Genomic DNA, 27,284 nt, shown 5'->3' with positions numbered 1-27,284 from the left:
ACCAAATGGGGTTGATTCCAAGAGTGTAGGGTTGTTTTAACATTAAAAAACAAACAAACATATGATCATCTTAATAGATGTATAAAAAGCATTTGACAAAATCCGACAATTATTTATAATATTCATTGCCACAGATTAAATATTTTAAATCACAATCCTGTCACATCTCTGTTTGAAACTTTCCCATTGCTTCCCATAGTGAAGTCCAAATTCCTCAGTCTGGTATTAAAGGCTGACTATGATCTGTCCCCAGCTCTGGCCCTAACCTTATTATATCTCTTTGGGCACTGTTCAGTGTAGCCATGCTTTAAAATGCCTTGTACCTGATCTGATCTTAGCTTTTCTGCCTCCTTCACTTGGTTTACGTGCTCTTTGCTCTAGGCTAGTGGTTCCAAGCCCATGCTGTACATTAGAATTACCATGGGATTAAAAAGACACATACACAATTAGTTCCCAATTCTACCACTAGAAATTCTGACTCAGAGTCTGGGGTAGGGCCAGGAGATTAACAGCTCCCCAGGTGATTTATGTAGGTAGAATTGAGAACTAATATGCTAGAATGCTCTCATATTCAAAATTTACTTATCCCTTCACAATATTCTAAGTAATAACTCCTTCACAAAATCTTTCCAGATCATCTGCTGAAAGAAAGTTCTCCTTTGAATGCCTTGATACTTTATTTGCCTCTCTCTTGATCCTTACCTGCAAGTCATCCCTGATCTCAATGGAAGTTCTTAAAATCACATTCATAAGTTTTGTGTTTTTTTTGAAATTTTGTCCCCCCAAATTCATCATATTTAACATGGTAGGTACTGAATAAATAATTTAAGAGTTTTCAGATGGTTGATAGAATGCTTAGGTATTCACTACGGTTAGATGGTAATAGTGATTGATTTTTAAAACTCTGGCCTAAGGCAGAAAAAGTTTCTTTTATGTCTGATTTTCAAGTCTGGCTAACAATTTCTTGTAACCCTATATGTCAACAGATATTCATTACTAACAATTTACAATTCTATCTGTTGTTCATACAACAAAAAAAGCAGGATAACATAAATGTATAGATGAGTCAGCTTTTTAGTTCTAATATCAACTCTCTTCCTGATCAATTCTTTTTTCCATAGATACTAATACCATGAAAATGAATCGAGTTAAAAGTCCAACCTTTCTCCTTCTATCTTGAACTTCAGATCCTAGTAGGAGAAAAAAAAGATACTAAGTCTGTCTGATAATTTGCCAATAATAAAAAAGGTCTTGAATAATTGGGTTGACTTTATTTATAGGGATTATGTAGTGCTGTTTTCTCTGGCATCTGTGAAGAATTAACATTCCTTGTGTGGTTTCTTAGAAAGTTATATTGATTCCTTTTAACTCTCAGAACATGAAACAGTTATATTTCAATAATTGCTTAAGATTTTAGATGAAATCATGGATCTCACAACAGCTTAGAACTGTTTCCTACTGATTTATTGCTCCTAACCCAATAGAAGATATTAATAATTCAAATAGAATATGTACCTGGATCTAGATTGGCTCACTTCTTTAAGAATCATAGAAAAGTGCTTCCAACCTTTCTCGGTTTGGAATGACTGTGCAAGAAATTTCTTTGGATCACCAAACAAAGATTGGAAATAATCCTCCCCTTCTCCAGTCACGGCTGGCTCAAAAGCATGAACCGACAGAGTCTTTTCACTTACGAATCTGCTGACTCCTTTCAAAGAAATCAAAGAGGAAAGCAACAGAAAGAGAAGTAAATAAGAGGACATTAAAAGAACTCAAAGCCACTATTGTTATTCTTTGCCTCTACAAAGCTATATTCTTTATATAGTTTACTGTCATTGCCAAACTGAAGAAGATAGTTAAAAGCTTTAAACCAAAGTCTATAAAATAACCAGTAATTGATTATTTTTAGTGATAACTCAATTCCTAGAAATTATTTCAGTTACCTTAAACTATCAATTATATTATCAGTGTAATGACTACTTAACTGGTTATATAGTTGTACTAGAAGCATATACGTTTTTGAATAGGTAGAACATTTGAGTCATTCAAATTTCAATTTGTTATATATAAATACAGCTTTATTCTATTTCATATTAGCTATTCTCTCCAAATTACTACCCATAAATTAAAGCTTCAAATGAGTCCTTTACTACCAATGGTTAATACTTTTGCCAGGTAAAGACTTAAATTTCCTCTCATCAACTAAAATACTTTATTAGAAAGATAAAGTAATGCTTAAACAGATTCTAGTATTTTTTTGGAAATCTGCTCCTTTAAAATTCTCACTATTAAGATTCAAACACAAAATAGATTTAATTATTTTTCACAGAAAGAACCTTGCTGGATAAATATAATAATGTATCTGCAAAGAGAGAGTAACACTACAGAGAGGCATCATGATGAAGTGGATAGAGTAATATGTCTTAGGTTTAGACAGTCACTTACTAAACCAACTGATTGAAACTTGCCTATCCTCAGTTTTCCTGAACATAAAATAAGGATAATACTACTTTGATAAGGTGATATAAAGGTTGAAGGTAATGTAGGTAAGTGTCTAGCAGTGTCTGGTATTTAGCAGGTATCCAATAAATGATGGCTATTGCTGTAGTATAGGTGCTTTGGTTGATGTGACCCTGGGTCCAAAACCATCAGAGATTAACACAATCTAGAGTTTGCCTTATATTCTTGTAACTTTAATAAAACCAAAGGGAGGTGAAAGATACAAAGAATAAACTCAGAGTTCCTGAAGAGGATTCCTCAAAATATTTTGCTTAGAAGAAATGTTTGGAATTAAATTAGTGTATTCCCAGTTAAGTATTTACTTAATTCTTAAATTACTTTGGGGAAGGAGAATGTATAGTGCAGCTCTTTTAATAGATCATTCTGAGGGATGAAAACCTTTGTATCCTAAAAGGAAAGTAGACACATCAATTTTAGTCCCAGTTGTTATTTCATCTAGAGGAAAAGATGGAAATAAACACAGCAAACTCAGATATCTTTCTACAGAAGCAGAATCTACAGTAACTGAAGGAGAAGTCTACATCCTAGCTGAACTCTCATCTTGCAAGGGGAAGCCATTCTATTTTTTTTTTTCACTAATACTAGGAGCTTTCAGTTTAACCCAAATATAGAACATGTGCCATAATAACACAGTGCCAAAGGATGGAAAATATCCCCTCTTTAGATGTAAAATCTGTATTTTCACTTTTAAGCATATAGATTTGGTCATTGCTAAATGTCGGCATGAACTTAGGAGGTTTCTTTGAAAAGAGTGTCTTAGGCATGCAAACAATAATGCATAGGGAAAATGACAATAATAGCAGTAGGTCAAAATCCTATATAACATTGTGTCAAAGGCTTCGGGAACAAAATCAAATAGAAATAAGAAGCAGCCAGGCTGTATAAGTCCACAGGATGGTAGAGGAAAATGGAGGTATCAAATGGTAAAGAGTGTGTTTGTTCTACTGGTTTTGAGACTTGATAGTTGTCTGGTAATTGAAATATAAATCCAAATGTAGCCTATTCTATGAGAAAGTGCTTACAGATATGTTCAGATTCATAACTAATTTTTATTGAGTATTTACTATGTGCTAGGTGATTTTCATAAATGTTTAATCTTTAGAATAGCCCTGTGAAATTGGTATTTTAATCCCCGTTTTGCACTTACAGAAAATGGGACTCAGAGATGCTAAAATACCTTACCTAACATCTCATATTGCAGGGAGCAGAAAGGTAGTTTGGACCCAGGTTCTTTGTTTCCAAGGACAGTATTCATTTCAGTAAACTATAACATACCCTCAAAGTTTCCTAAACTTTAGTTGATAGATGAGGAATAAAAACTCAGCAGCATGGGTGTTGCTGAGTGCATTGTTGGCAACTGCCAAAACTTTACTTCTTCCTACCATACTACTGCTTTTGTTTTCCTCTCCTTCAAATTTTTTATTGTTTCTCTCTTTTCTCTCAGCCATTTTACCCGCTTCATTTTTCTTCTTTTATCTATTTGTCTTTCCCTCACCAAAGCCCTAAATCTCCTAAAGGCACAAACTACACAAGACATTGCTTGACCTTTCTGTTAGCATTTAGAGGAAGGGAAGTTACCGTCATACATTAGAACTTTAAGTTATCTAGTAATTCTAGAACATCTAAGCAGTCAACCCATGAACCATTATGAAAACCATTATGAAAACTCAAATATATCATCCTCATGATTTTTTAATCATGAGGATGATATATTTGGCCACATGTATTTTTGTGACTGGAATATGACTCCAGTGCAAGGACCAATAGTGAGCGTAGTCATGTTACTCTGCATAGGACATTAAGAAATTATTATTATTGGAGACGAATAATAAAACATTATTCTGGCATCTAAACACATATACACTTTAAAAATAGTCTAAAAAATTTGGTGAGTGTTTTGCTTACCTAAGTTGCTTTCTAATTGGCAATGGTTCACTATAGTTGATTTTGGAGACTTTAACGCAGTTGTTGATGTAAGTACACTTACTCCACTAATCTGAGGGCTAGACAGATTGTAACTGAGAGGAGTTTCATAGGATAAAAACCGTGACAATGGCAGTATTGTGATATTTGAATCTGTCTCAGTTGGAAAAAAATGTACTAAAGATGCCTGTGTCCTTTGGAGGTCGACATGTGTACCTTCTCTTCTGTGTACGAAAAAATTAATAAATTTTAATAAATTAGAGAAAGTCAAAATGAATAGACTATGACATGAAGCATGAACTATCATTATTATCCAGAGTTCTGCTTTTCAAAGATACTATGCATCTGACATAAGCACAAAAACATTTTATATTTCTAGTTTTAATAATCTAAACACTTTAGTATCAAGTCAAGACATGCTTTATTCCTATTTTCTACTTAAAAATCAGTAAACTCCTACTGTGGATGGTTTTGAAAAAGTATAAAAGTAGAAAGAAGAAAATAAAAATCAACCAAAATATCACCATTTTCTTTCAGGCTTTTAAATGCATTTTTTTTTAATGCAAAACTGAGACTCTATAAACCATTTATACCTTACTTTTATCATTCATTATATCATATTTCTTCTTTCAATTATAATTTCCTTTAATTTAACTCCTGCTGCTGAACTAATTTTCCTATATTTATAAAGATTCTAGTGTTAATGTCTACTTTTAAATAGACTCTGCAAATTAATAACTATAAACAGTACACATGTATACATATGTGTGTATGTGTGTGTGTGTGAATGTTGAAGAGAATGGCAGAAATGAGGGAGAAAAAAGACTTAATTTCCAGGTACTATTTTTATAAGTAAATCTTCCTATGAACAAAGATTTCTCTTTCTTTTTTTATAAATATAGAAGCATTTGTTAACTAGTGCACAGTCATTTAAACAAAGTCTCTAAACTACAGTATAATTATTTTACAAGTAAAACAATATTCTCATGGCATGGCTCATGAAAAGCCTTATGACAACTATGTTTTATGAGTCACACTCTTCTCAGTAAATGAAAAGCAATCGGCATGCCTGTGTGTGCGAGCGTGCATGTGAATGTTTAATGCTTGAATTGTGAACAAAGTTCTGAGGTTCAAAACTTTTTAGCTTTCTGAAAAACTGAATGAACGGCCAGCAGTTCAAGCACCTCCTTTCTGGGGGACACATATCCACTGTAATTCAAGAGCTAAGTTTTTTACCTCCATGGGTCGTCTCTATTTTGATCTCTTTGTTTTCCAGAGTTCCTAGAAAGTTATTTTAGCCAGTCTTGTGTTTTTTTTGTTTGTTTGTTTGTTTTTTTCTCAAACATTCCCACAAGGGAACAGCGTCTGGAGCTTCCTAATCTCCATGTTGCTGATGTCAGTTTCAATCTCTCTGTTTACCAAGAGGTAGTCACAATCATTTTGTTCTACATTTTATAAGTTCCTTCATCAGAAATATTATATCTGGAGAGCTTTGTACTCAAAATCAGACTTCTCTAAATTTACCTTGCAGAAGGCACAGAAATCTCAGGCAAATTATTTTTTTATAATTAAATGGCATAGGCTTTGAAAATTGCATTATTAGCCCAGTACTTATTATTAAGCCTGAGCACTTGCCATGCTGCTGATACCCCAAGCACTCATCTTTGTCAGAAAAGCTCTAACTCATGAAGATACACTTGAGGATGACTATTGTGGTAGTGGGAAGGAGACTACAGAGATCGATTGGCAAATTACAAATATTTCATCTCTGTTCAACCTGAGACAGGCTCACATGACATGATTTCTCCTCAATACTGGCTAGAATAAGCAGGAAAGTACTTTTTTTCGTTCAAAGTTCCTTACATCTGGGTTTCATTACAAATAAACTGGTTATATCTTTTCAGCATGTTCATTTCATAAGCCCTAATTTTTTTTCTTCCTCCAGTAAAACAATAGCGTTTCCAAATAAACTTAATTCCACAAAAAATTCCCAATAAGCCTTTGCAAATGTAGCAATCAAAGAAGTCTGGCCTAGGGCCGTGGGGTGTTCTTATTTTTGTATTTGAATAAGAAACTTCTAATGGCGGCATGCACCTTTGGAAGAGCTGAAATATTTCAGGAAGAGATGTGTGTGAGGCAGCCCATTGTCTGAAAACCCTGCACTCACAAACCTATTAGATTCCTTTTGGAAGATGAGAGGTTTGACCTAGTGCTTGGTTAGCTTTCCCGTTAGCATATGGTATTTTCCAAGCTCCTTCTTGGTATTTTGCTCCCTCTGTAATTGATTAGCACTAAACCAGAGGCAGTTATGAAAGGGCAATTCCAGCATTTCAGTGTTATTTTGGAAGATGCTGAATTGGTAATAATGACAACAATCATCTCTCAGATGACCTCTAAAACAAATATTTTAAAAAATGGACAAACTGAACAGTAAATGCAGGACATCTAAGTTCAGAGTAACATTAGCTTTAAGTTGTGTATATTCAATACTATAGGTCATTTTTTTTTTTTTTAGAAAACATTGGAAAACCAATGCTACTTCTTTAGTTGATAGATGGTTTACATTAGTAGTAAAAACAGGGGGTTGTAGCTTTTATTTAACATACTCACAGACATTTCCAAAACAAAAATTCTCTAGCAATTCTCTGTCCTGAGCTCAGTAAAGTAGTTCTAAAGAAATTATCTGCCAATTGCCTTAACATGTTAGACATTAGCTTTGGACTCTCAACCAGAGATGAAGATCTGTCTAGGAACATTTTTATATTACTAAAGGACTGAACCTTATAAAACAGTGGTTGGCGAAATAGTTGTATGTTATAATTAATTAATTTTAGAAAATGTGTGGAATCAATTGTTGTTCTAACTACTTCATTAGATGTTTTGAAACAAGAAGTCAAGTACTCCATCATTATCTTCTAAAACACAAATGTCCTCTCATTTGAGCCATTCTTACTGTGCTTGTTTCTTCATTTTATCTTTCTGCTCATGGACTTCACTCTGAAGGGTCCCTGAAGTTTCCAGAATGGCTTATGTGTCTTTCATCTTGGCTAGAAGAGAAGTCTCTTTTCTTTCCTGGGAAAAGAGATCATGACATTAGGCAATGAATATAACTGAGGTTCAAGCGAGATTTTCGTTTTCAAGTGACCTCACCTGTTAATCTAATTACCTTAAAGCACCTTTCAGATTTAATGATTTCTTTACCAAGCTGGTGTCGGGACCAGGATTCTAATGGGAATATGAGAGGCCTGACATAGCCAATACTGATACTGGCTAAGGATATTAGACAAATGAAGGTGAAGGGGTGACACATTCACTGGAAGCAACTGAAGAGGAAGGGCGGTAACCCATAATAGCTATCTTTACTACTACAGTTTTTACATCTGGGCAACACTGCCCAATAGAACACTGTGAGATAATGTCTCCATAGTTACAAAGTTCCAGTCTCTGAACAGTTATTATGTTGGTGCTGCACCTGCTTTGCAGTAAGCAGACATTATATAAGATAACTTGATTTTAGGAGAGCTGTATCTTCCAGCACACAAACTTTGTCACCAAAATGTTGGTCCTATTTTGGATTTCTCAGGGTCAAGGCTAGTATGTAATAAATACTGGGGAGTTAATCACTGTTTTAAAATGTTTATTTTAAAAACCTTTGTATTTTTTTGTTTTGTTTTGACAAATATTCTTTGAATACATGGAGCAGGAACAGAAAACATTATTACTTGTAAAGGCGAAAAGAAACCTACTGGTAGAAATATTGAAATCAAAGCCAAGAGACCTAAATTTTTCTCTTATCTATGACAGCAGTATGATTTAGAAGAAATCAATTCAGATTCTACCTCCCCCCCTCCCTCGCCCCTTTGATTCCGCCCCCTCCTCCACCTTCCACACCTGACTTATGGATGTTGCCATTTCCCCTTAAGAACTGAATCTCTGATGGTGGGCGTCTCCTTCGACATGTGCATCCGGGGCCTGCTCCCCGCCCCCCGACTCCCCAGGCCTGGCGCCCCCTGCACATTCAGGGGGCCTGGCACATCCGGGGCCTGGTCTGTGGCTCCACCTGTGGCGAGAACCCAGGACCTTCTGCCTGTAAAGCAGACGTGCTAACCACTATACTATGGAGCCACCCCCAGATTCTACTTTGAGTAAAAAGATCCACACTTAATGTTTCATGATAATAAGGGTATAAGAATAAAATTAACACATATGAAAGTACATGATTATATACAATGATACGATATATTAATGAGAATTACTGTATAAGTTAATTTTTAAAATATTTAAATGAACATCTACTATGTACCTGAAAACGACAAGGTACTATGATTAAACGATTTTCGCTTCAAGTAATAGTGATAAAACATCTTCCAATTTAGATTTAAAAAAATGACTTCCATATTAGAATTATGAGTAGTATTTGAAAATAAAGGATGTTGAACAAAGTAAGTGTAAGTAAGGCCAGTAAGCCAGAAGATGGTAAACATTTGACTATTTTCTCCGTCTCAGAGATGAAGCACAATTTCCTATGAGTGTTATGGGCCAATTATGCAAATGCAACATAAGGAGATTTATAAATTTATACTTTTGCTTAAAAAAGAATGAAAAATGGCTTTATTATTTCTTGCCACTTTGCCAGCTTCTTTAACTCTGCCTGTATAAATGATTTGCTAGATATTAAAATTTCTGTACTCGAACTACATGTATTAGCAAGAAATCGTTATGACCATACTTGTTTTATCATAGAGCCTATTCACATTTTCAACATAGTTTGGAGAAACAAAATTCTGTCAACTGAGAAAAACTTTGGAAAGCTTTAAATTTGCAAATGTTTCAATAGCCATTGCTCATACAGGATATTTTCCTTATTCCTTTTCACAAACTTATAGCATATAAGCAACTAAAACCAATTTCCTCTTTTCCTATTGCTTGAACTTAGCCAGTGGTTTTCAACAGGGGGATGAAGTGAACCATAGGAGGAGTTTTCTAAATACGAGGTGACAATAATAGTAGTCATAAGGATTTGCTGGGGGGCTACTGGCATTTAGTGGACAGGAGCCGGAGGCTAGATTTCTGCGATGTGGCAAATAATCTTACTTCGTAAAGAATTTCCCCATGTGTCACATGATTTGCCAGAGATTCATGCAGACGAGAAATAGTTTATAATTACCTGGACCTAAAACCTAACTCTAGATTACATATAAATACAAAATATTTTTGCACACTTTTTGACATATACTAAAATTTCCAGGAGGTAACTACTTACCGTTTACATTGTTTACAAGATTATATATTGGTTTGTTCAAGTCTTTTCCAAGAGTCATTCATCAGTTTGGAAAAATTACATTGTCAATGACAATACCACTTGGTGTATTCATGTGGTTGATATAACTTACATAACAGATAATAATAGTAACAACAACAACAACAACAACAACAACGACAACAAAACCCGGATCTGATAAATCTTCTAATTTACATATATGCAGAGAACAGAATAGCACGTTAGCTAATAGATTAAGAGATTTAAAAGACACCCTTTGTAATTTGTGGATATACTTTATACTCTAATTCAAGTAAACTGTAAAAAATTTATGACAGAAATTTAAGCACACTCAATATTTTAGGAACAGCTGTTATATATTTTAGGTGTCTTATGGCATTTTATTTAGAGATACACACTGAAACATTTATAGATAAAATAATATGATGTATGGATTTACTTCAAAATAATACAGAGGGTAGGGAGTGAATATAGATGAAAAAAGATGGGCTGTGACTTGTAATTGTTGAAGCCGCGTAATGGGTACATGGAGGTTTATAATACATGATGTCTATTTTTCTCTGTAGATGTTTGAAATTCTCCATAGTAAAAAGCTAAGAAAAGGAGAATCATTTGGGGATGTTTACATTTCAAACATTGATAACATCATTATTACAGTTGTCTCTAGCTCAGGAAAGATAGGGTCAAGCAAGAGCTGATAGGGAAAGGCAGAAACAGTGCTTTTGGGTTGCAATAGTCTTTACACAGATTGTTTCAGCGTGGCTCTGGAACATGGGAATTTCCTGATTTTCTCAGATGAGGAAGTGTAATTTCACAGGGATGAATACCTCCTCTAAGGTTATGTGGCCAGTAGAGCCAGGATTTGGTTTAACATTCATTTGCTACAAAAACCTCTTCACTGTCCTCTGTTTCTCTGCTGTAATACCTGTCCAGTAGCTTCCTAATTCCTTCTATGGTAAACACTTAACCACTTATCTATTACTGAACCAGCTTTGTCCTGATACTTCCTTTTACTCTGGTCTCAAATCACTCTCTCCCCTAGCTTCTGAACCCTGTGTCAATTTTCTGTTTGGACTTATCCTCTGTTGGGAAAACACCAAAATTTTGTATGAGAAATTAAAGCCCATCAGCGTAGACATAGGGTAAAATAGGATTATGAAAACTGAGCTTTATATTGTGATCCTTTACTTTGATTAAGAAAAAAAATATAAGTGGCAAAATATCATATTTAGCAATTTATTAAAAAGCAGGTAAAACATTATGATTACATAATTTTTAAAGAGCTAAAAAACACAAAGAACTCGCTTTTTGTATTCTAGTCCTCTGTTTCCACATATAGAGAACATTCGCACACTAGTGGATTTTATTAAATCGGTAACATAAATAAAATGTCTTGTGTGAATGAAGGCTGTATATATAGAATTTTCTTTCCCTCTCAGGCCATGGGTGGGAATTCTTGAATCGAGTAATATGTAGTTGAGGATTACAACTTAAAACATGACATGTTCCACTATCTAAGGTTCAAAGAGTTTATATACTCATAAGATATAGTTTTGCATTTGCACTCACATAAATATAGTATAAATTCTTATTGTAAAGCATCTTGTTAGTATAAAAATGTACTGGGTGACTCATTTCCTTCACACAGATCCACATGTAAATAACACAGGCTCGAACATAGAAGTTCTTATTTTACTTTGAATTCAGAGTCTCATTAAGGTCCTACTGGAGGTGTTCACAAAGAGAAAAAAAGACCACTTATTGGGAGGTTCAAGAAAAAGACCACTTATTGGGAGGTTCAGATAGTTTGTCCAAATATCTTCATGGGACTTTCCAATAAAAAATTCTATTATGACACAAAACTAAGACCTTAGATCTGCATATGTGATACTAAGTGTCAAACATGGTTTGAAACTTCAGACATTCATATCACTTTTAGCAACGGTTCATAAATAACTGCTTTATACATAGGACACATGTATTTTAAGCTCAGCCTTTATCAATATTTTCTATCCAAGTTCTTTAGAGGAATATAATACTTATTATTCCAAGATAGGGCATCTCAGATTTGTTCAGGAGGCAGAAATCCAGAACATGTGATCTTATTTGCGGAATACCATGTTCTTTGTAAAACATTTCAAAAATACAAATCAATATATTTTTATTTCATTTATACACTATTTTCTATATTTTTACTAGCAAAAAGAAACCTATCTTATATTATTTGTACATCATATAAACTCACAATCAACAGCTCACATGTCTTAAAACAAAATAAAACACCCAACAAACTGTTGAACCAAGAACAAATAATTGGTTTTGAATTTTCTTATTGATTTGAATTTGCAATTTCATTTTCTTCTGTCATCTTCTGGCAACCTTTAGCAGAAACATGGTGTCTGGAGCCAAAGACTTGTAAAAAATTACTGGAGAACAATTTGAATTGAGAAAATGTTATCCACCAACTTTTTTTCCCTCTGCAAACAGGGTAAAGGCAATTATTATTCAACATTACAGTTGGATGTTCTCTCTCCACAACTTATGAAAACTTGAGCCCCATAGGAACACTGAGTGAGAAGCACTGAGCATGAAAGAGAGTTAGTGGAAGCCTGAACATGAATCTTACCCATGACTGCAGGCACAAATGTAAGACCCTATAGGGGCCAGCCAAGCTCAGTGGAAGCACCACAAGCAAGGAGGTGACCAAATCCTGCCTTCCCCTCGTTTCTGGTTACCACACACAGAACAAATTTGATCACGGGTAGTTACTGTTATCATTATTCAGTATTGTTTATGGTAATAGGTGGCAAGAATAAGTGAGCAATATAGCACTTATTCTTGAGAAATTCCATGAAACTATGTAAATGAACTCGCTTTCATTAGTCTCTTGACAATCTGAAATATAAGCAAATTTAAGTTGGTAAATTAAATTAAAGTTGGTTAGCAGCTTTTTTCCTCATGTGTAAATGAGAGAATAGAAGAAATTGGGAGGCTTCTAATATTAAGAACTCTGGGATTCAAGATGTGTTTTGCAAGAGAACACCTCTAATCTTCACTAGGAACAGAAAAGAAACCACTGGGGTGGATAATAACTGCGTCGGAAATAACACTGTGCCATTCGTTTTAGACTCTATATTAGGAAGAAGAAAAACCAGACATCTGAGATGGAATGAGAAAATACATGCAGTGTTAGGAAACAGAACTCTCTGAAAGACCCTTGGTCACACGTAGATTAGTCTGCAGTGGAAGAAAGACAAGCTGGACATTTTTATGTGCTTGAAATTTCCTCTAGCTGTTCTATTATTCTTAGTTTCTTTCATTCATTCATTCATTCATTCATTCATTCATTTATTTAGTTCTATGTTTGTATTTGTTTCTCCCTTATTTTTCTGGGTAAATGCTTTTACTCTTCAGAGTCAGCCATAAGCAACAGTGAATACTACTACCATTGCTACTATTAGCTGTCATTTATTACATTTCCTATTTGTGTTAAGTACTCTATGTGTATTATCTCGTTTTATCCTTTTAAGAATGTATTATCTGCCTTTCGCAGATGAGAAAATTGACACCCACAGCAGTCAGATAATTGCCCAGAATCACACAGCTATGAAGGGGCAGAACCAGGACCAGAGTTTATGTCTGTCTAATGTTAGAGATTGCATTTGTTACCATTACACTACACCAGTCCCTGAAGCACCACTGTTCACAAGGCAATTGGGCAGATACTCTCTAATAAGATAAAAAAGTGTCAGGCATGTTCCTTGCTCCTCTAGAATTTATTCTTTTGATGGGACAGTAGTATCTGTGAGTATGAAAAAGATAATGCACAATAGAAGGTGATGAGAATCAAAGGAATAGTTCTATTAAGAGCTAGAAGAACTCAGAGAAGAATTATTTTTGCTGTTGTGGTTAGGAAAGACTTCATAGAAAAAGTGAGATATGGGTGGATCTCAAAGGATGGATAGGATTTCAAAAGGCAGAGAACAGGAAAGGAGGCATTTATTAACTTATTCTTTCACGCATGCATTCATTCAATAAATGCATATTAATTGCCTGTTGTGACTAGACAGTATTGAATGTACTTTTCTGGTAAACATCAAAATGCAGGGTAGACCTGGCACAGGCATATTAATGGCTGAAGCAGAGAGATGGCCTGGGTGTGCAGTGTGAGGCAGAGCCAGAGAGATGGAGGAGATCAGACTGTGGCCTGGAACCCAGGCCAAAGAGTAGAGTGTATTTTCGGTATGTCTTACATAACCATTTATTTGATCCTAATGGAATCTAATTAATTACAGGACTCTTCCGGAGTTTCTTGCTTCTATTTGCATGTGTGTGTGTGTGTGAGTATGTGTGTGTGTGTGTGTGGGGGGTGCTTTTTAAAAAAATTTTATAGGAGTTCTTTATATAGTACAGATCAAAGTTCTTTGCTGGATTTATATTTTCTCCCAGACTGTGATTTGTCTTTTCACTCTCTGGATGCATTTTATGAGTAGAGGTTCTTAATTTTAATGAAGCCCAATTTATCAATCTTTTTTCTTAATGATTTTATGTCCTGTTTAAAAAATGTTTATCTCGAGGTCATGAAAATTTAGACTATATTTTCTCCCAGAAGTTTTATTTTTTTAACCTTTCACATTTATGATTCACCTTCTTTTATACATGGTACATAGAAAGATTAAAAGTTTAGGGTTGTTTTTTTTTCCCCCCACATGGTTATCTAATCGTTCTTGCACTATTTACTGAAAAGACAGCATTTCCATCATTGAAAGACAGTGGTGCCTCAGTTGTAAATCATGTGACCATATATGTTTGGGTCTCTATTCTGTTCTATTAGTCTATTTCTCTATCTTTGCGCCATTACCACACTCTCTTAATTAGTATAACTATATACTATAAGTCTTCCAAATGTATTCTTTTTCAATATTATCATGACTATTCTAGGTCATTTGATCTCCATATAAATTTAGAATCATCTTGTCAATTAAAATATACCAGCTTCGATTTTGATTGGAATTGCACTGAATCTACAGAACAATATGGAGAGACTGGATTATCTGTAATCTTCCTTTCTGGTAATATCCTTGTCAGATTATGATAGAAACATTATGCTGGCCTCATTAAACAAGTTGGTAAGTATTTTCTCTTTTTTCCATTATCTGGAACAATTTGTGAATGATGGCATTATTACTTCCTTATATCCCAGGTAGAATTTACTGGTGAAACATTCTGGTTCTGGACTTTACTTTCTGGGATATTTTAAAATGCAATTTCTTTTGTAGTTACAGAACTGATTATATTTTCTATTCCATTTTTGGTGGTTTTCGGTAAACTGTGTTTTAACCCCAAAAGTTTCAAAATATCCTCTTAATGCTTTCAGTGTTGTTGGAATCTATCGTATCATCTCCCTTTTCACTACAGATATTGGTTATTTGTCTCTTTTTTATTAATTTTATCAATCTTTTTAAAGAACTAACTATGGATTTTGATCCTTTTTATGATATGATTACTTGCATATTTTCTCTTTATTATACATTATTGTTTATTTTCTTTAGGTTCACTTTGTAGTCCTTTTTGTGAATACTTGAGATAGATACTTAGATAATTGCTTTGTAGCTTATTTTTATTTTCTAATATAGGCAGTTAAGGCTATACATTTCCAACTAGACATGGCTTTAGCTTTATTACATAAAATTTAATATACAGTATTTTTATTATCATTTATTTCACTGCAAAGTTTACATAGATGTTTTTTTTTAAGATAGCCATTGGTTAATTTCCAAACATTTAAGATTTTCTAATTATTTTGTTGTTGTTGTTAGTGATTTTTAGCTAAATTCCTCTGTGGTCAGAGAACATATTCTGAATAATTTATGTTCTTTAAAATTTATTGAGTTTACCTTACGGCCAGCATATGGTCCATTTTGTATAATTTTCATGTAGTTTTGAAAAGAGTGCATAGTCTTTGTTGAATATGTTTTATATGTCTCAGAATAACTATAAAAAATGTGTTATTTGAGGCATTTGTATTCTTACTGAATTTTTCCTATGTATTATAAAAATTACAGAGAGAAGTATATAAAAATTCATCATTTTGATTGCAGTTTTGACTATATTTCACATTCCCACCAACGATGTAGAGGGTTTTCTTTTGTTGTCAACAATTCCAATATCCACATCCTCACCAACACTTATTTCTTGTCTTTTTTGATAAAAGCCATCCTAACAGGTGTGAGATGATATTGTGATTTTGATTTTGATTTCTCTGATGATTAATGATGTTGAGCACCTATCTTTTCATGTACCTCTTGTATGTCTTTTTCGGAAAAAGCTCTATTCAAGTCCTTTGCCCATTTTTAACTAGATTATTTGAGTTTGTTTGTTTGTTTTGTTATTGAGTTGAATAAGTTCATGATATCTGTTATTTCTGTCTGTGTTCAGGCACCTGTCTCATTTTCTCATGTTTCTGGGTATTCTTGATTGAGTACAAACATACTTTATGAAAAAATTATAGATATAATTTAGGACTAATGTCATGTAATATTACTTCAGAAAATATATATTAGGTAGCTAGGGTCACTAGAGAGTCCATATGAATTTAATTAATTCAATCAGGATTAAGAAAATTTGAAGTTGGGTTTTAGTCTCTGTGAAGGCCAATGTCTTCTTGATTTATCCTTACTCCTAGGAGTATGACTTTCAAGGTTCCAATGTGAAGTCTGGAGAGGAATGTTACCAGGGATTCTTTCTTTGTTGGGCCTTGAACTCCAACTTTTGTCCTTTTTAAATCTATAAATCTGTAGAATTTCTATTCATCCTTTCAACCAACCCTTCCTAAAATAATCTGACAATGATAGGGTAAATCTGGCAGTAAAAATGGGTTATCCTTCTGGGTCTTTTGTTCTTCTGAATATTGGAATCATGATATTGGGCTAACTTGATAGCTTTCTGGTGTCTTTAGTTCTGTTGCATTTTTCCAGCTTTTCTAGTTGTTTTTAGTAGGAGAGTTAGTCCAAGTTACCTGGGCAGCCATTACTAAAACTTTATCTTCATATTTTTTAAGCAAAATATTTGTATGCCATTTGACTCCACTGTTTACTACACTGCTGTCTTCACTCAATAAAAGAAATACTCTTTTTAGCATAGTACTTAGACAAAAGAGTTGGTCCTATAGCCTATAGGTTGCATGACAACCTTCAGGTGAGATTCAAATTTATTTGGCTTCTTGGCAACTTTTATTTGGCCTCATTATCATTTTTTTATAGCTACTTCATTCTTCTCTTCCTGCTTTCACAGAGTGTTACACAAATTAAATGAGAAAATGCCTGTGAAAGGTCTTTGTAATTGTTTAAAAAATGATACAAGTATAAAGTAGTATTACTAATTTAGACTCTCAATTGTTTATCTTATAAAAACCTTATACACATAGAATAGTGCCTCTGATGGCCATTCTGCAAAAGAGGTGTTCTGCACTAAATGATAATGACTAACCTAATCAGACCTTCTCCTAGGAAGAAAGATCACAAAGTCAACAAAGAGAAATGGATCGTCTGTATACGAATCCCATATAATTAAGTAACTCATCAAAATCGTACAGCTTGTGCTAATGGAAAAGGTTAAGCTAGTATATAGTAGCCGAGACTGAATCTGGGACCCTATGGATCCAAATCCCATGGTATGAAGCAGTAAGATAATGAAAAATTAGAGGTTGCAGACTTACTTTTAAAGACAAATTTTTAGAGATTTGAAAATTAAAAAGAAATACTTCTCTCAGTTTTGAGCAGCTGTGCTAGTATATTCTTTCTTCTTTCCCTTCCTTTCTTCCTTTCTTCTTTCATTCCACAGCCAAATATCTTTGCGGGGCGGCGGCGGCGGCGGCGGCGGCGGCGGCGGGGGTGGGGGGAGGGGAGAGACGGAGTGAAAGTGGGAAGGGCTATACTGCTTTCATTTCCTTACTGCTTATTCACACTAAATCTATTGTGATATGATTTGTTTACTCATGGATAAATTGTGCCTGCCCTTAGGGCTTGCAATGACCTACTAGGTCCATCTAATTAGTGGCTTTAATCCTTTATCTTTTGGGGGAACATTTGACATGATTGACCACTCTTCTATTTGAAATGCCTTTCTCTGTTTCTGTATGATATCATTCTCTCCTAACCTCCTTCCCTCTAAATTATTGTCCAACTCCCCTTCCTCCTCTTTTTCTCCAAACTCAGAGGATCCCCTTGTGTTAGTCCTTGGCTCTTTGTTTTTCCCCTTTCCTATTACCTTCAACAATTTTACTCTTTTTTCATATCTGCAACCATTATATATTCATGACTCTAAAATCTCTAGCTTATGCTTTCCTTTTAAACTCTAGCAATTGCAACTTGTACTACAAGTCTCAGATTTTTCCACCCCTACTCAGATGCCCCTAATTGTTAATGAAGCTCCCTGATGGAAATAGAGTTCAGACTAGTCCTAGAATTAATGAGAATTCAGGCTAGCAGGAGCTCTCAACTACCTTCCCTGTGAACAAACAGAGTCTAGAAATATTGTAATCTTTTGACTCTCCATGCCTGAGGTCAGAGTGCTTTGACATGAGCAGAGCCCTAAATAGGCTGATAATGTAACATTTCAGTCTTTCACTGAAAGAACACAAAGCCCCACCTAGAAGGCTCTTTAGCTGATTTTTCTACTGAAGTCTGTGGTACCCAATTTTTCTAGCAGAGGGTGGAATGGGAAGTATCCTTGTTAAAGGTCAACATTACACCTTAAGAAATTGCTAACTAGCATTAGGACAGAACTGGCTTAAATCAAGTCTTTTAGCCTAACGTAATCCTTTTCCTTATGGATTTCTTTTTCTTTCAATTTCTCTCATTGTTCCCTGAAAAATCTTCACTCAGGATAGTTAGTCTTCACCTACTTCATAAGTCACCAAGAGCCAAGCTATGATGATCATCTTTGGTATATCATGGTATCTCCCTGAACTGAATCTGAGTTTGAAGTATTTTAAATGGTAATCATTGTTATTTTTATTAGTAATATTATAACCCATATCTTCCATAAAGAAATTTTTGATTCTCTCCGAATTAGAAATGATTTCTTTCTCTCCTGAATATGGGGAATGTTTTCTATTTCTTTCCTCTGGCATCATCACTTTCTACATTACATTACATGACAGTTATTTTGCACATGACATCCAATCATAATAGACGCCAAGCTCCCAGCAAACATTTCTTGGGCATCTCGTTCCTTCCCCAGTGCACAGAATAGATACCTTATAAGTACTTGCAAAAGCAATGGACAAAATCACCAGAGTGGTAATTATAACTCTATCACAATCTTTACTCACAAATTACATCTTGATGAAATTACAAATTAATAAATCCCATTATACCTGCAAATGGCACAGTGAATCATTCACCTAGAAGATGATCACCTGGCTCTTTTTGAAAGGTGTTGGCAGGCTCTGAAAGACAAGCAAAGACCTGAAGAAGGCAGCGTTGCTGCTCAGAAGTAGGCAACTAGGAAGAATTTTTCTCCCTGAACAGTTCCAGTACCAAATTTCTTAAATCCTTTCGTCTATAAGATGCACCTTGATTTTATCAACTACTAAGAAAAAAAAGTTCAAAGTGGGGAACCTGAGGAGAGATCCTGGCGTAAAGCTGGGCTCCCCAAGAGACAATGTATATTTGTCAACCTTAACACTGAGATTTTGAACCACAGACATTACTCACACTTGTATAATGCCTATAATGTCTCAATTCACACCACCACTGTGTTGCAAAATCCTCAGGAAGATAATTTAATTTAAAGTGGTCTTAGGTCAGTAGTGGCCCCAGGTAACTGTTAGAAATAAATTCTTACATAGGAAATTCATCCAGGCAACATCAATGCCATAGGATGCCATCGATCATACAATTCATCCCACTTTTAGAGGTGTTAAATTTTGAAAAAAAATTATCTTAGAATTAATGTAATATGTTGTTGCCATTAAGTATGGAGAAAGTCTGCAAATAACTCAATGAGGGAGACAGAAAGTAAAAACAAACCTCTCTTTCCTTGACATTTTGACCAGGGCCAATAGTGCCTCTCTTTCAGAGACCAACCAGGAAGTAACCTCTGCATTCAGAAAATATATTCTGAGAGGGTGGGGCATTTCAGGGTCTCTGCTGGTAACATTGTCTTGTCTTATCAAGGTCATGGTGGGAGAATATCTGGGTTTGGAGAGGAGATGGTAAGAACCCATTTCTCTAGTCCTGATGTACTGACTCCTACCTACTAGTGCCTCTACTTCACTCTAAGAGGCTTCTAGCTTTGTTCCCCTGCCTAGTTGTCCACTTGCTTGGTTGTCTGCCTTTTCCCCATCACACAGAGCACAACAGAATCAGGTCATTCATGCAAGCAGACATTTTACATTATGGGGCGCATATGGGTGCATGTGTGCATTTGAATGCACACACACAGACACAGACACACACACCCCTTGGAAAGATTGGTTGATCATTTTTAAACTACTGCAAATAAACCTAAATCCCTAAAATGTGGTGCTGCCTTAAATGACACCAGAGAGAAGATGGAAAGGTGATCTGGGCACATATAAAAGGCAGGACTGAGTGAAATACTACAGTTGTGGCCTTTGGGCAAGCAGAGGACTTAGAGTGAGGACTTAGATGCCTGAAGGTTGGGACAGCAGTGACACAGGTAAGTGAGAATATGCCCAAAACAAACTACTCACTGTAGTTTTTTTTCCACACCCCCCCTCTCATCCACCGCCCCCCCGGGGACCCTGGTGAGGGTAGGTAACCAAATAGAAATAGAATATGCCTTCCGTGTTACTTGAAATACTGATCTTACAATATATAACAGGTATGTGTGAATTGATTTAATGCATAACCATGTCAATAAGGGAGGTGTTTAATACTATACTGCTCACTGATATGAAAATTCAGTATCATTAGTGTAAAATAGAGCCGATTCAGACTGTGCACCAATACTGAGCAATTCCCCCAGTTGTCATTTGCCCAGTCAGTACTGAAGTTTTATGTGCAATCTATTACTCTACAACAGCATGCAATGTTAGAATTCAGTAAAGGAAAATAATAAAAATACTTTTCAAAGAGCTGTCTCAGGAATATCTGCAAATCAAACTCACCTACAAGGCAATCATGATCTAACCTTGGACTTACAAGCACAATGAAATATCCAAATAAGCCAATCTCAGATTTTGAACACATTTTGATATTTATAAATTATGATATGTGATCTATAAATTGACTTAAACCAAAAAACTAGATATGTTCTCCTAAATGAGGAATAATTACATATTTTAGTTTCAAAGTGTTTCCTCCTTAGGCTCTGAGTTGTCTGTCAAATGTGTGTATGTGTATGTGTATTTCCATATCCATGTCTATATGGCATAGAATAGGTACTGTCAGGTATCTATATTTCCAATGCTTATTTGACTTCTCTGGCTTGGTGTTATGCATGACATAATATGTAAAAAACTAAGATCATTTTCTTGCTCACTTTCCAAACATACTGGAGATGTTATTTTCATTTGCCCATACTATCTCAAGTAAAACCAATAAAGTTGCTTTCAATCCAAGTGCTTAGAACTCATTCTTGATTCTTTCTTCCCTATCTCAATATGTTCGATCGGCCATTACATATAGTCAAAATGCCTCTGGTATCCACTCCTTTCTCTTTGCACCAGTACCAGTATAGACTCTCATCATCTCTCTCCTATACTATTGAAATATAATAGCCTCCAAATGGTCTTCTCTCACTAGTATATTCTCTATAATACCACCAAAATAATCTCAAGTATAGATGTAATTGTTTAGGTTATCTGGTGTGCAGGGAAGAAAGAGAAGACTCCTTAGCTTAGCTCCAAGATCTGGTCTAAAATAACTTTTCACCACCATTTCTAGCCATTATTCCCTCTGAGCCCCATAATCTAACCATAACAGGCTGCTAAATATTTCTCAATGCCGCCCAGCATTGGTTTGTTTTCTTGTTTACATATTTTTATTTTATTTTATTTTATTGTGGTAAGTACACTTAACATGGGATCTACTCTCTTAACAAACTGTACAGACAGAATTGTTGACTATAAATACAATGTTGTTCAGCAGATCTCTAGAACTTCCTCATCCTGCTTAACTAAAATTTTATGCTTATTGATTAGTAACTGCCCATGTCCTCTCTCCCCAGACCCTGGCAACCACTATTCTTCTCTGATTCTACAAATTTTACTATTTTAGATATCTCACATGCAGTCTTTGTTTGGTTGTTTTCTTTGCCTGAAATGCTCCGTCCTCTTTTGTCCAGTGGAAGACTCTCAGTCTTCAAGGTTCAGATCATATGTCATCTCAATTTTGTAGTTCTTTTTGACCACCTTCTTCCCTTCCATTCACCCCTCAACAGCTGTGCTCCCACATATCTCTATTTGACTGTTGATTACATTATTAAAGGCCTAAGACAGCTCTTTAGTTATTTAAACAACAACAACAACAACAACAACTAAAACTACTGTTGTTTTATCCCTAAAGCATCTGGTTTTAAAACATCTGAATTCACTTTCAATGAAGGCATCTCTTTTGCAAGAGATGAAATATGAGGAGTAAGTACATAATGCTATTGGTAAGTCAACTGTCAAAATTGGTACTATAATCATGGTAATTTTATTTCTCTGACTCTCTGAACCTATTACGACTAGGAAAGATGATTCTGAGACAAAAAAGTAGTTGAATACTTCTAAGTTACAAAATTTAGTAATAAAGCTAAGAAAACAATATTGTTCCAAATATATCACTCTTTTGATTAAATTTTGTTATCCTAGGCATCTAATTCTAATATAGAAAATTTATAGATAAGAATAATTGATATTATAAAGGGCTAAGTCTGTGTTAGAAGATGTGTTTACTTTTATTTCTTCCTGACTTCTCTCTTCTACTTCTATCCATGTGAAAGGATTAAAACCTGGCATCATGTGGCCCATAGCCAACAAGTATTAAGTGTTTCCTTACTGAGGAACAAGATTATATGGTAGCTCCCTATGGATTTTCAGGATCTAACAAGAATGCTATAATGGCAAGAGCTTGGTGTGGTTTCCTCCCTTCACCATTAAGTACTGTCTGCTTCACATTTTTTGCAGATCTAAATAGCCCAGTCCAGAGGGTGGTCAAGTTGAAGTGCAAAGTTTACTTCCAAACTTATTATTCCATAATTTAGCAATTAAATTAAATAAGCTATTATTTTCATAGCATTCATTAGTAAAATGCATACAAAGACATAGCTCACCTTACAGATTCTGTCTCTAAATGACAGTCTTGCTCAGAAACCTATAAAGAATCACATCAAACACTTGCTTAGAAGATTTTGTATTAAGAATAATCTCACTGTCAGCTTCAGCAGGAAACAGGTATAAGCCAAAGGAAAATCTGCATAATTCTAAAAGATTTCTTGGCACCCTTCATCCTGTTCCCTGCCCCAAACTGGATCCTGTAAATTAAAAATTTTGGCCAAAGAAGTGGATATTGTTGGTACAGAGGCTTCAGGTTTCTTGCCCTCCTTGTGCTTTGAATGTAGCTTCCTCAACTTTGAGGTTTATCTCTTGAAAATCTACACAGACTTTGGAATTTCTCCAAATTCAGAGCTGAAATAGATGCTGTATGTAGATGTAGCATTACCCGAAGACTAAAAATGAGTCTTAGAAAGTATGAAAGGGTCCTGAATAAGAATTAAATTATATACAGTCTCCCTCGTTCAAGAGATACACAAACCAAAGTAGCTCCAGAAGGCCCCAATTGGAGAGCCTTTCTGTTATGACCTTTAAAAGCTAAAACTTACTACCCGAGCAGAATTCTATTAGTCACATCCCTTTAGAAGGTAAGGGGCTGCTGAGAGTCTCTGGTAATTATTCTTTAAATGATCCAATTATAAATTAGTTCCAACTAGGTAGGACAGGTCAATGGGAATACTTAGAATGTCGAGTAATTTAACCAATGGCTTCTTAAGAAACTCTTGGTTAATCAGTTTGGTGGTATCCAGTTATTTAAAAAGTCCTTACAGTAACACAGGGAAAGGATGGAAAGAAGAGTCCCCCTCTCCTCAATCCCTGGGAAGGAGAGAGGGACTGGAGATTGAGTTTAATCACCAGTGGCCAATGATTTAATCAATCATGCCAAGAAATGAAGCCTCTATAAAAACTCAAAAGTACAGGCTACAGAGAACTTCCATGCTGATGAACATGTGGAGATTTGGGGATAGTCTCACACTCAGGTCATGGAAGCTCCGTGCCCTTTCCCATAACAAAGTCTTGGGGTGATAGGTTGTGGGAAATATGTTGGCTTTACTTTGAGAAAGAAATTCATCTGAGGGCCTTGAGCTAAGGCATGACAGGATCTGAATTCTGTTTTAAGAAGACCACGTTAGCTTTTGTATTGAAAATAGCCTGAAATTGAGCAAGAGAGGAAGACTTTGTCATCATCCAGGGAGAGCTGATGGTGCTGATGGAGATGATGAGACACTCTCATATTCTGGATATATTCAGAAGGAAATGCTGGCAGAATTCACTGATAAATTAGACTTGAGGTGTGAGAAAAGGAGAGGAGACAAGATGCCTTCAGGGATTTCTGCCCGAGCAATTATAGAAATTAAACTGCCAGTTGATAGATAGATAGATAGATAGATAGATAGATAGATGATAGATAGATAGATAGACAGACAGACAGACAGATAATAGAGATAGGTATCTATTAAAATACGCAACATACTCATGATTTTTCTCATTTAAAGCATGATTGGAACAGTCAAAAATTGTGAGAGAAAGGCTAATTGCTTTATCTAATGTTACCTTGCTAAGAAGGGACAAGTTTGGCCTTGAATATTGTTCAGCATAACCACTGAGCCAATCTCTTTGCCCTGTAGCACAGTGGCTCCTGCACACATCTCAAGATTTTGGTCATCAAAGGTGCTATAAATTGTTAGGGATTTTGAGAATCCACAGTTTTTCAAAATCAAAGATATTTTATAGACCTGCAGTGTTCCAGTGGTATCAGCTGTAATCCAGAACTCCAGGTTTCACAGACTGCAAATGTGCCTAAATGTAATGCTTTAGGGAGAAAAGACATTTCCATTGTAAGATGTTTGTCAAATGCAAAGATCAATTAATTAAAAAATAACACCTACGGGGTTGAAGATTATTTGGAATCTTGGGAAACATAAAATTGTGGCTTCAAAGTTGGTTATAACATTATAATTTTATTTGTATTTGTTTTCTTTTGGCCACCTAGAAAATCCATATTTTCATCATAGACTGGGATTGAATACGTATTCAGTAAAGAATATTTTTCTTTCACTGAGAAATATAAATTTGGCACTATTTATGAGTTCTAAAATATTAGTTATATGAGATTTCCAAACTTTTGTTTGTATTAAAAGTAATAATAGTTGAAATGCTTACTAAGTAAAATGAATTATACCTGCTGAAAGCATTACTGATTCTCATTTAAGTTGCTGATTATTTTTTAAAAAGTTTGACCTTGAAGACAGCTGCCAGTTGGCACAGAACACAATGGAGATGAGAAGAGAGACACGGGCCAAAGCAAACACCTGAGTCTACCAATTGTGTCCTGTGGACTCTTTCATGTCTCCATAAGGCGTTCGAGGTCTTGGATTTCAACATTCCTTCCAAAAAGCTCACCCTCAGCAAAATTTCCTGCGAATCTAAATTCATTGGCATTTTATGAAATCCGGCAGTGTCATTAGGTCCTACTTGTTAAAGACTTGCAAAGTACTATGGTCTCAGGCTGCAATCTTCAGCTGAATTCGGAAATAAGAAATTAGCAATTACAAAGTATTCTTTCTGCCAAAAATCACATGCTGCCGTCATTACTTTGCTCTGTGATGAAACAGGTCATTTTAATCCTTTGTAGTAGGTAGAACAATGTGTACTTGACCAACCAGAAGGGAAAACACTTTTTAACTCGAGGGAGATATTTTCAGCTACCACATGTAGACTTATGTACATAATAGGAAAAGTAATCTTTTTTTCTCCATGTAAAACCTTTTAAAGTGAACTTGAAATGCAAATGGCAAAACCCTCTCCACTTTAATAAGAAACTTTATAAATTCATCAGAGTTTAATACCTCAGATCACACTAAAACAAGTTTTCAACCGTTAAGTGGAAAGAGATGTAAAGCAATTAGGTGAGAAATTGTGTTTACTTGAACTTTAAGATATTGCCTCAAACACTTTTTCCATTGTCAGGGAATGTATGACTGGAGTGACACGGATTGTTCACTTTGTGCTGTTGATTAGCACAAGTAATTGGTCTGATGAGTGAATCAAATAATTCTATAGCTGATGATGAGAACTTAGATCTTATCTAGTGGGAGTTTCTTATTTTACGGATGCAGAAACTAAGGCCCAGAGATTAAACTCGCTTGCTCTCTGTTGCTCCTCTGGTTGGTGATAGTCAGGTCTGGAAGTTTTCCTATCTTACCATCTTGAATAGAAGGAAAAGGCCCAGCATCCTGTTAGTTGGATAATTGTTATCGCTCCTTCTGCTTTTAAGTAAAATTTAAACATTTGAAGGAAGCCCTGGGGAAAGGATAGTGTCACAGGCAAAAAGTTTAGACAGTAAAAATACCATTTTGACTTTTTCCTTGTTTTTTGTTTGTTTCCTTCTACCTGTTTTATGATGGTGAAAATTCCACATGGTGATACCTCTACTCAGTCACTTTAGCAAGAAATGAAGAACCATCGCCCCATCCACTAGACTTTGAACTCTTAAGCCATTTTGCTTCCCAAACGGCTCTCAGATCTTGCCTTCACTCTCCATCCTCATGCATACTGCCTTAACACAGTCCTTATCATCTTACTGCAATACTGCAGTAGTCTTTCTACTGGCCTCCCTTGCTTCCAATGTCTTATTTCTCAGTGGCAAAAAATTGCTAGTTATCCTCCATTTTTATGTTTTTTGTTTTTTTTCCTGCTATACTTCCCTGTTTGCCCTGTATCTGGGTGTGACCATGTGACTAAGTTCTGGCCTATGGGTGGCAGCCTCTGGGGAGCTTCTTAAAAAGACAGTTGATAGGCACACTTTGACCTCTTTTACTGTGTCCTTACCTGACTTCGCTACTTGGAATGTGGATATTGCCATCTTAAACATTAGATTGGGCCACACATGAGAGGAACAATATAGGAAGAGACTGAGTATTTGACACCATTGAGGCTCTATATCAGTCCTGAATTGGACCTTTGGACTAGCTTTTGAAAGCAGTGTTATTTTGTGTTGCTCTCAATCAGCCCATCATAATACTTACCACACAGCTGATCACTTAATTCCGTAACTTTTTGAAGGTAATATTCCTGAAACATAGATTTGATCATGTCCCCATATAAATGACTTCCTATTGCTTATAGAATAAAGTTCAAACTCCTTAACAAACCATACAGTGCCCTTTGTAATCTGACCTTAGACATTCTTTGGAGCCTCATCACTCTTCGTGCTTCCCCTCTGGGCTTACAGCCCCAGAAATACTGAATCACATGTAGTTCACTGAACTC

The 27,284-nt window shown here is 35.3% G+C and overlaps 1 protein-coding gene across 1 annotated transcript in view; it reads right to left on the bottom strand.

Moving 5' to 3' along the window:
- The window catches only part of LMNTD1 (lamin tail domain containing 1), a 254,462-nt gene that overhangs the window by 31,572 nt on the left and 195,606 nt on the right, over positions 1 to 27,284 (bottom strand). The window contains exons 3-5 of the mRNA XM_039882461.1: positions 7,397 to 7,515; positions 4,426 to 4,667; positions 1,516 to 1,708 (exon numbers count right to left, since the gene is read on the bottom strand). Coding sequence (XP_039738395.1) covers positions 1,516 to 1,708; positions 4,426 to 4,667; positions 7,397 to 7,413 — 452 coding nt within the window. The 5' untranslated portion in view covers positions 7,414 to 7,515. The remainder of the gene's footprint in view (positions 1 to 1,515; positions 1,709 to 4,425; positions 4,668 to 7,396; positions 7,516 to 27,284) is intronic.

This window comes from Pteropus medius, unplaced genomic scaffold (assembly GCF_902729225.1).
Source record: "Pteropus medius unplaced genomic scaffold, Ma_sr-lr_union100, whole genome shotgun sequence".
Taxonomy (NCBI): domain Eukaryota; kingdom Metazoa; phylum Chordata; class Mammalia; order Chiroptera; family Pteropodidae; genus Pteropus; species Pteropus medius.
The sequence above is the reverse complement of the archived record's forward strand: the minus strand, read 5'-3'. Positions and strand labels throughout refer to the sequence as shown.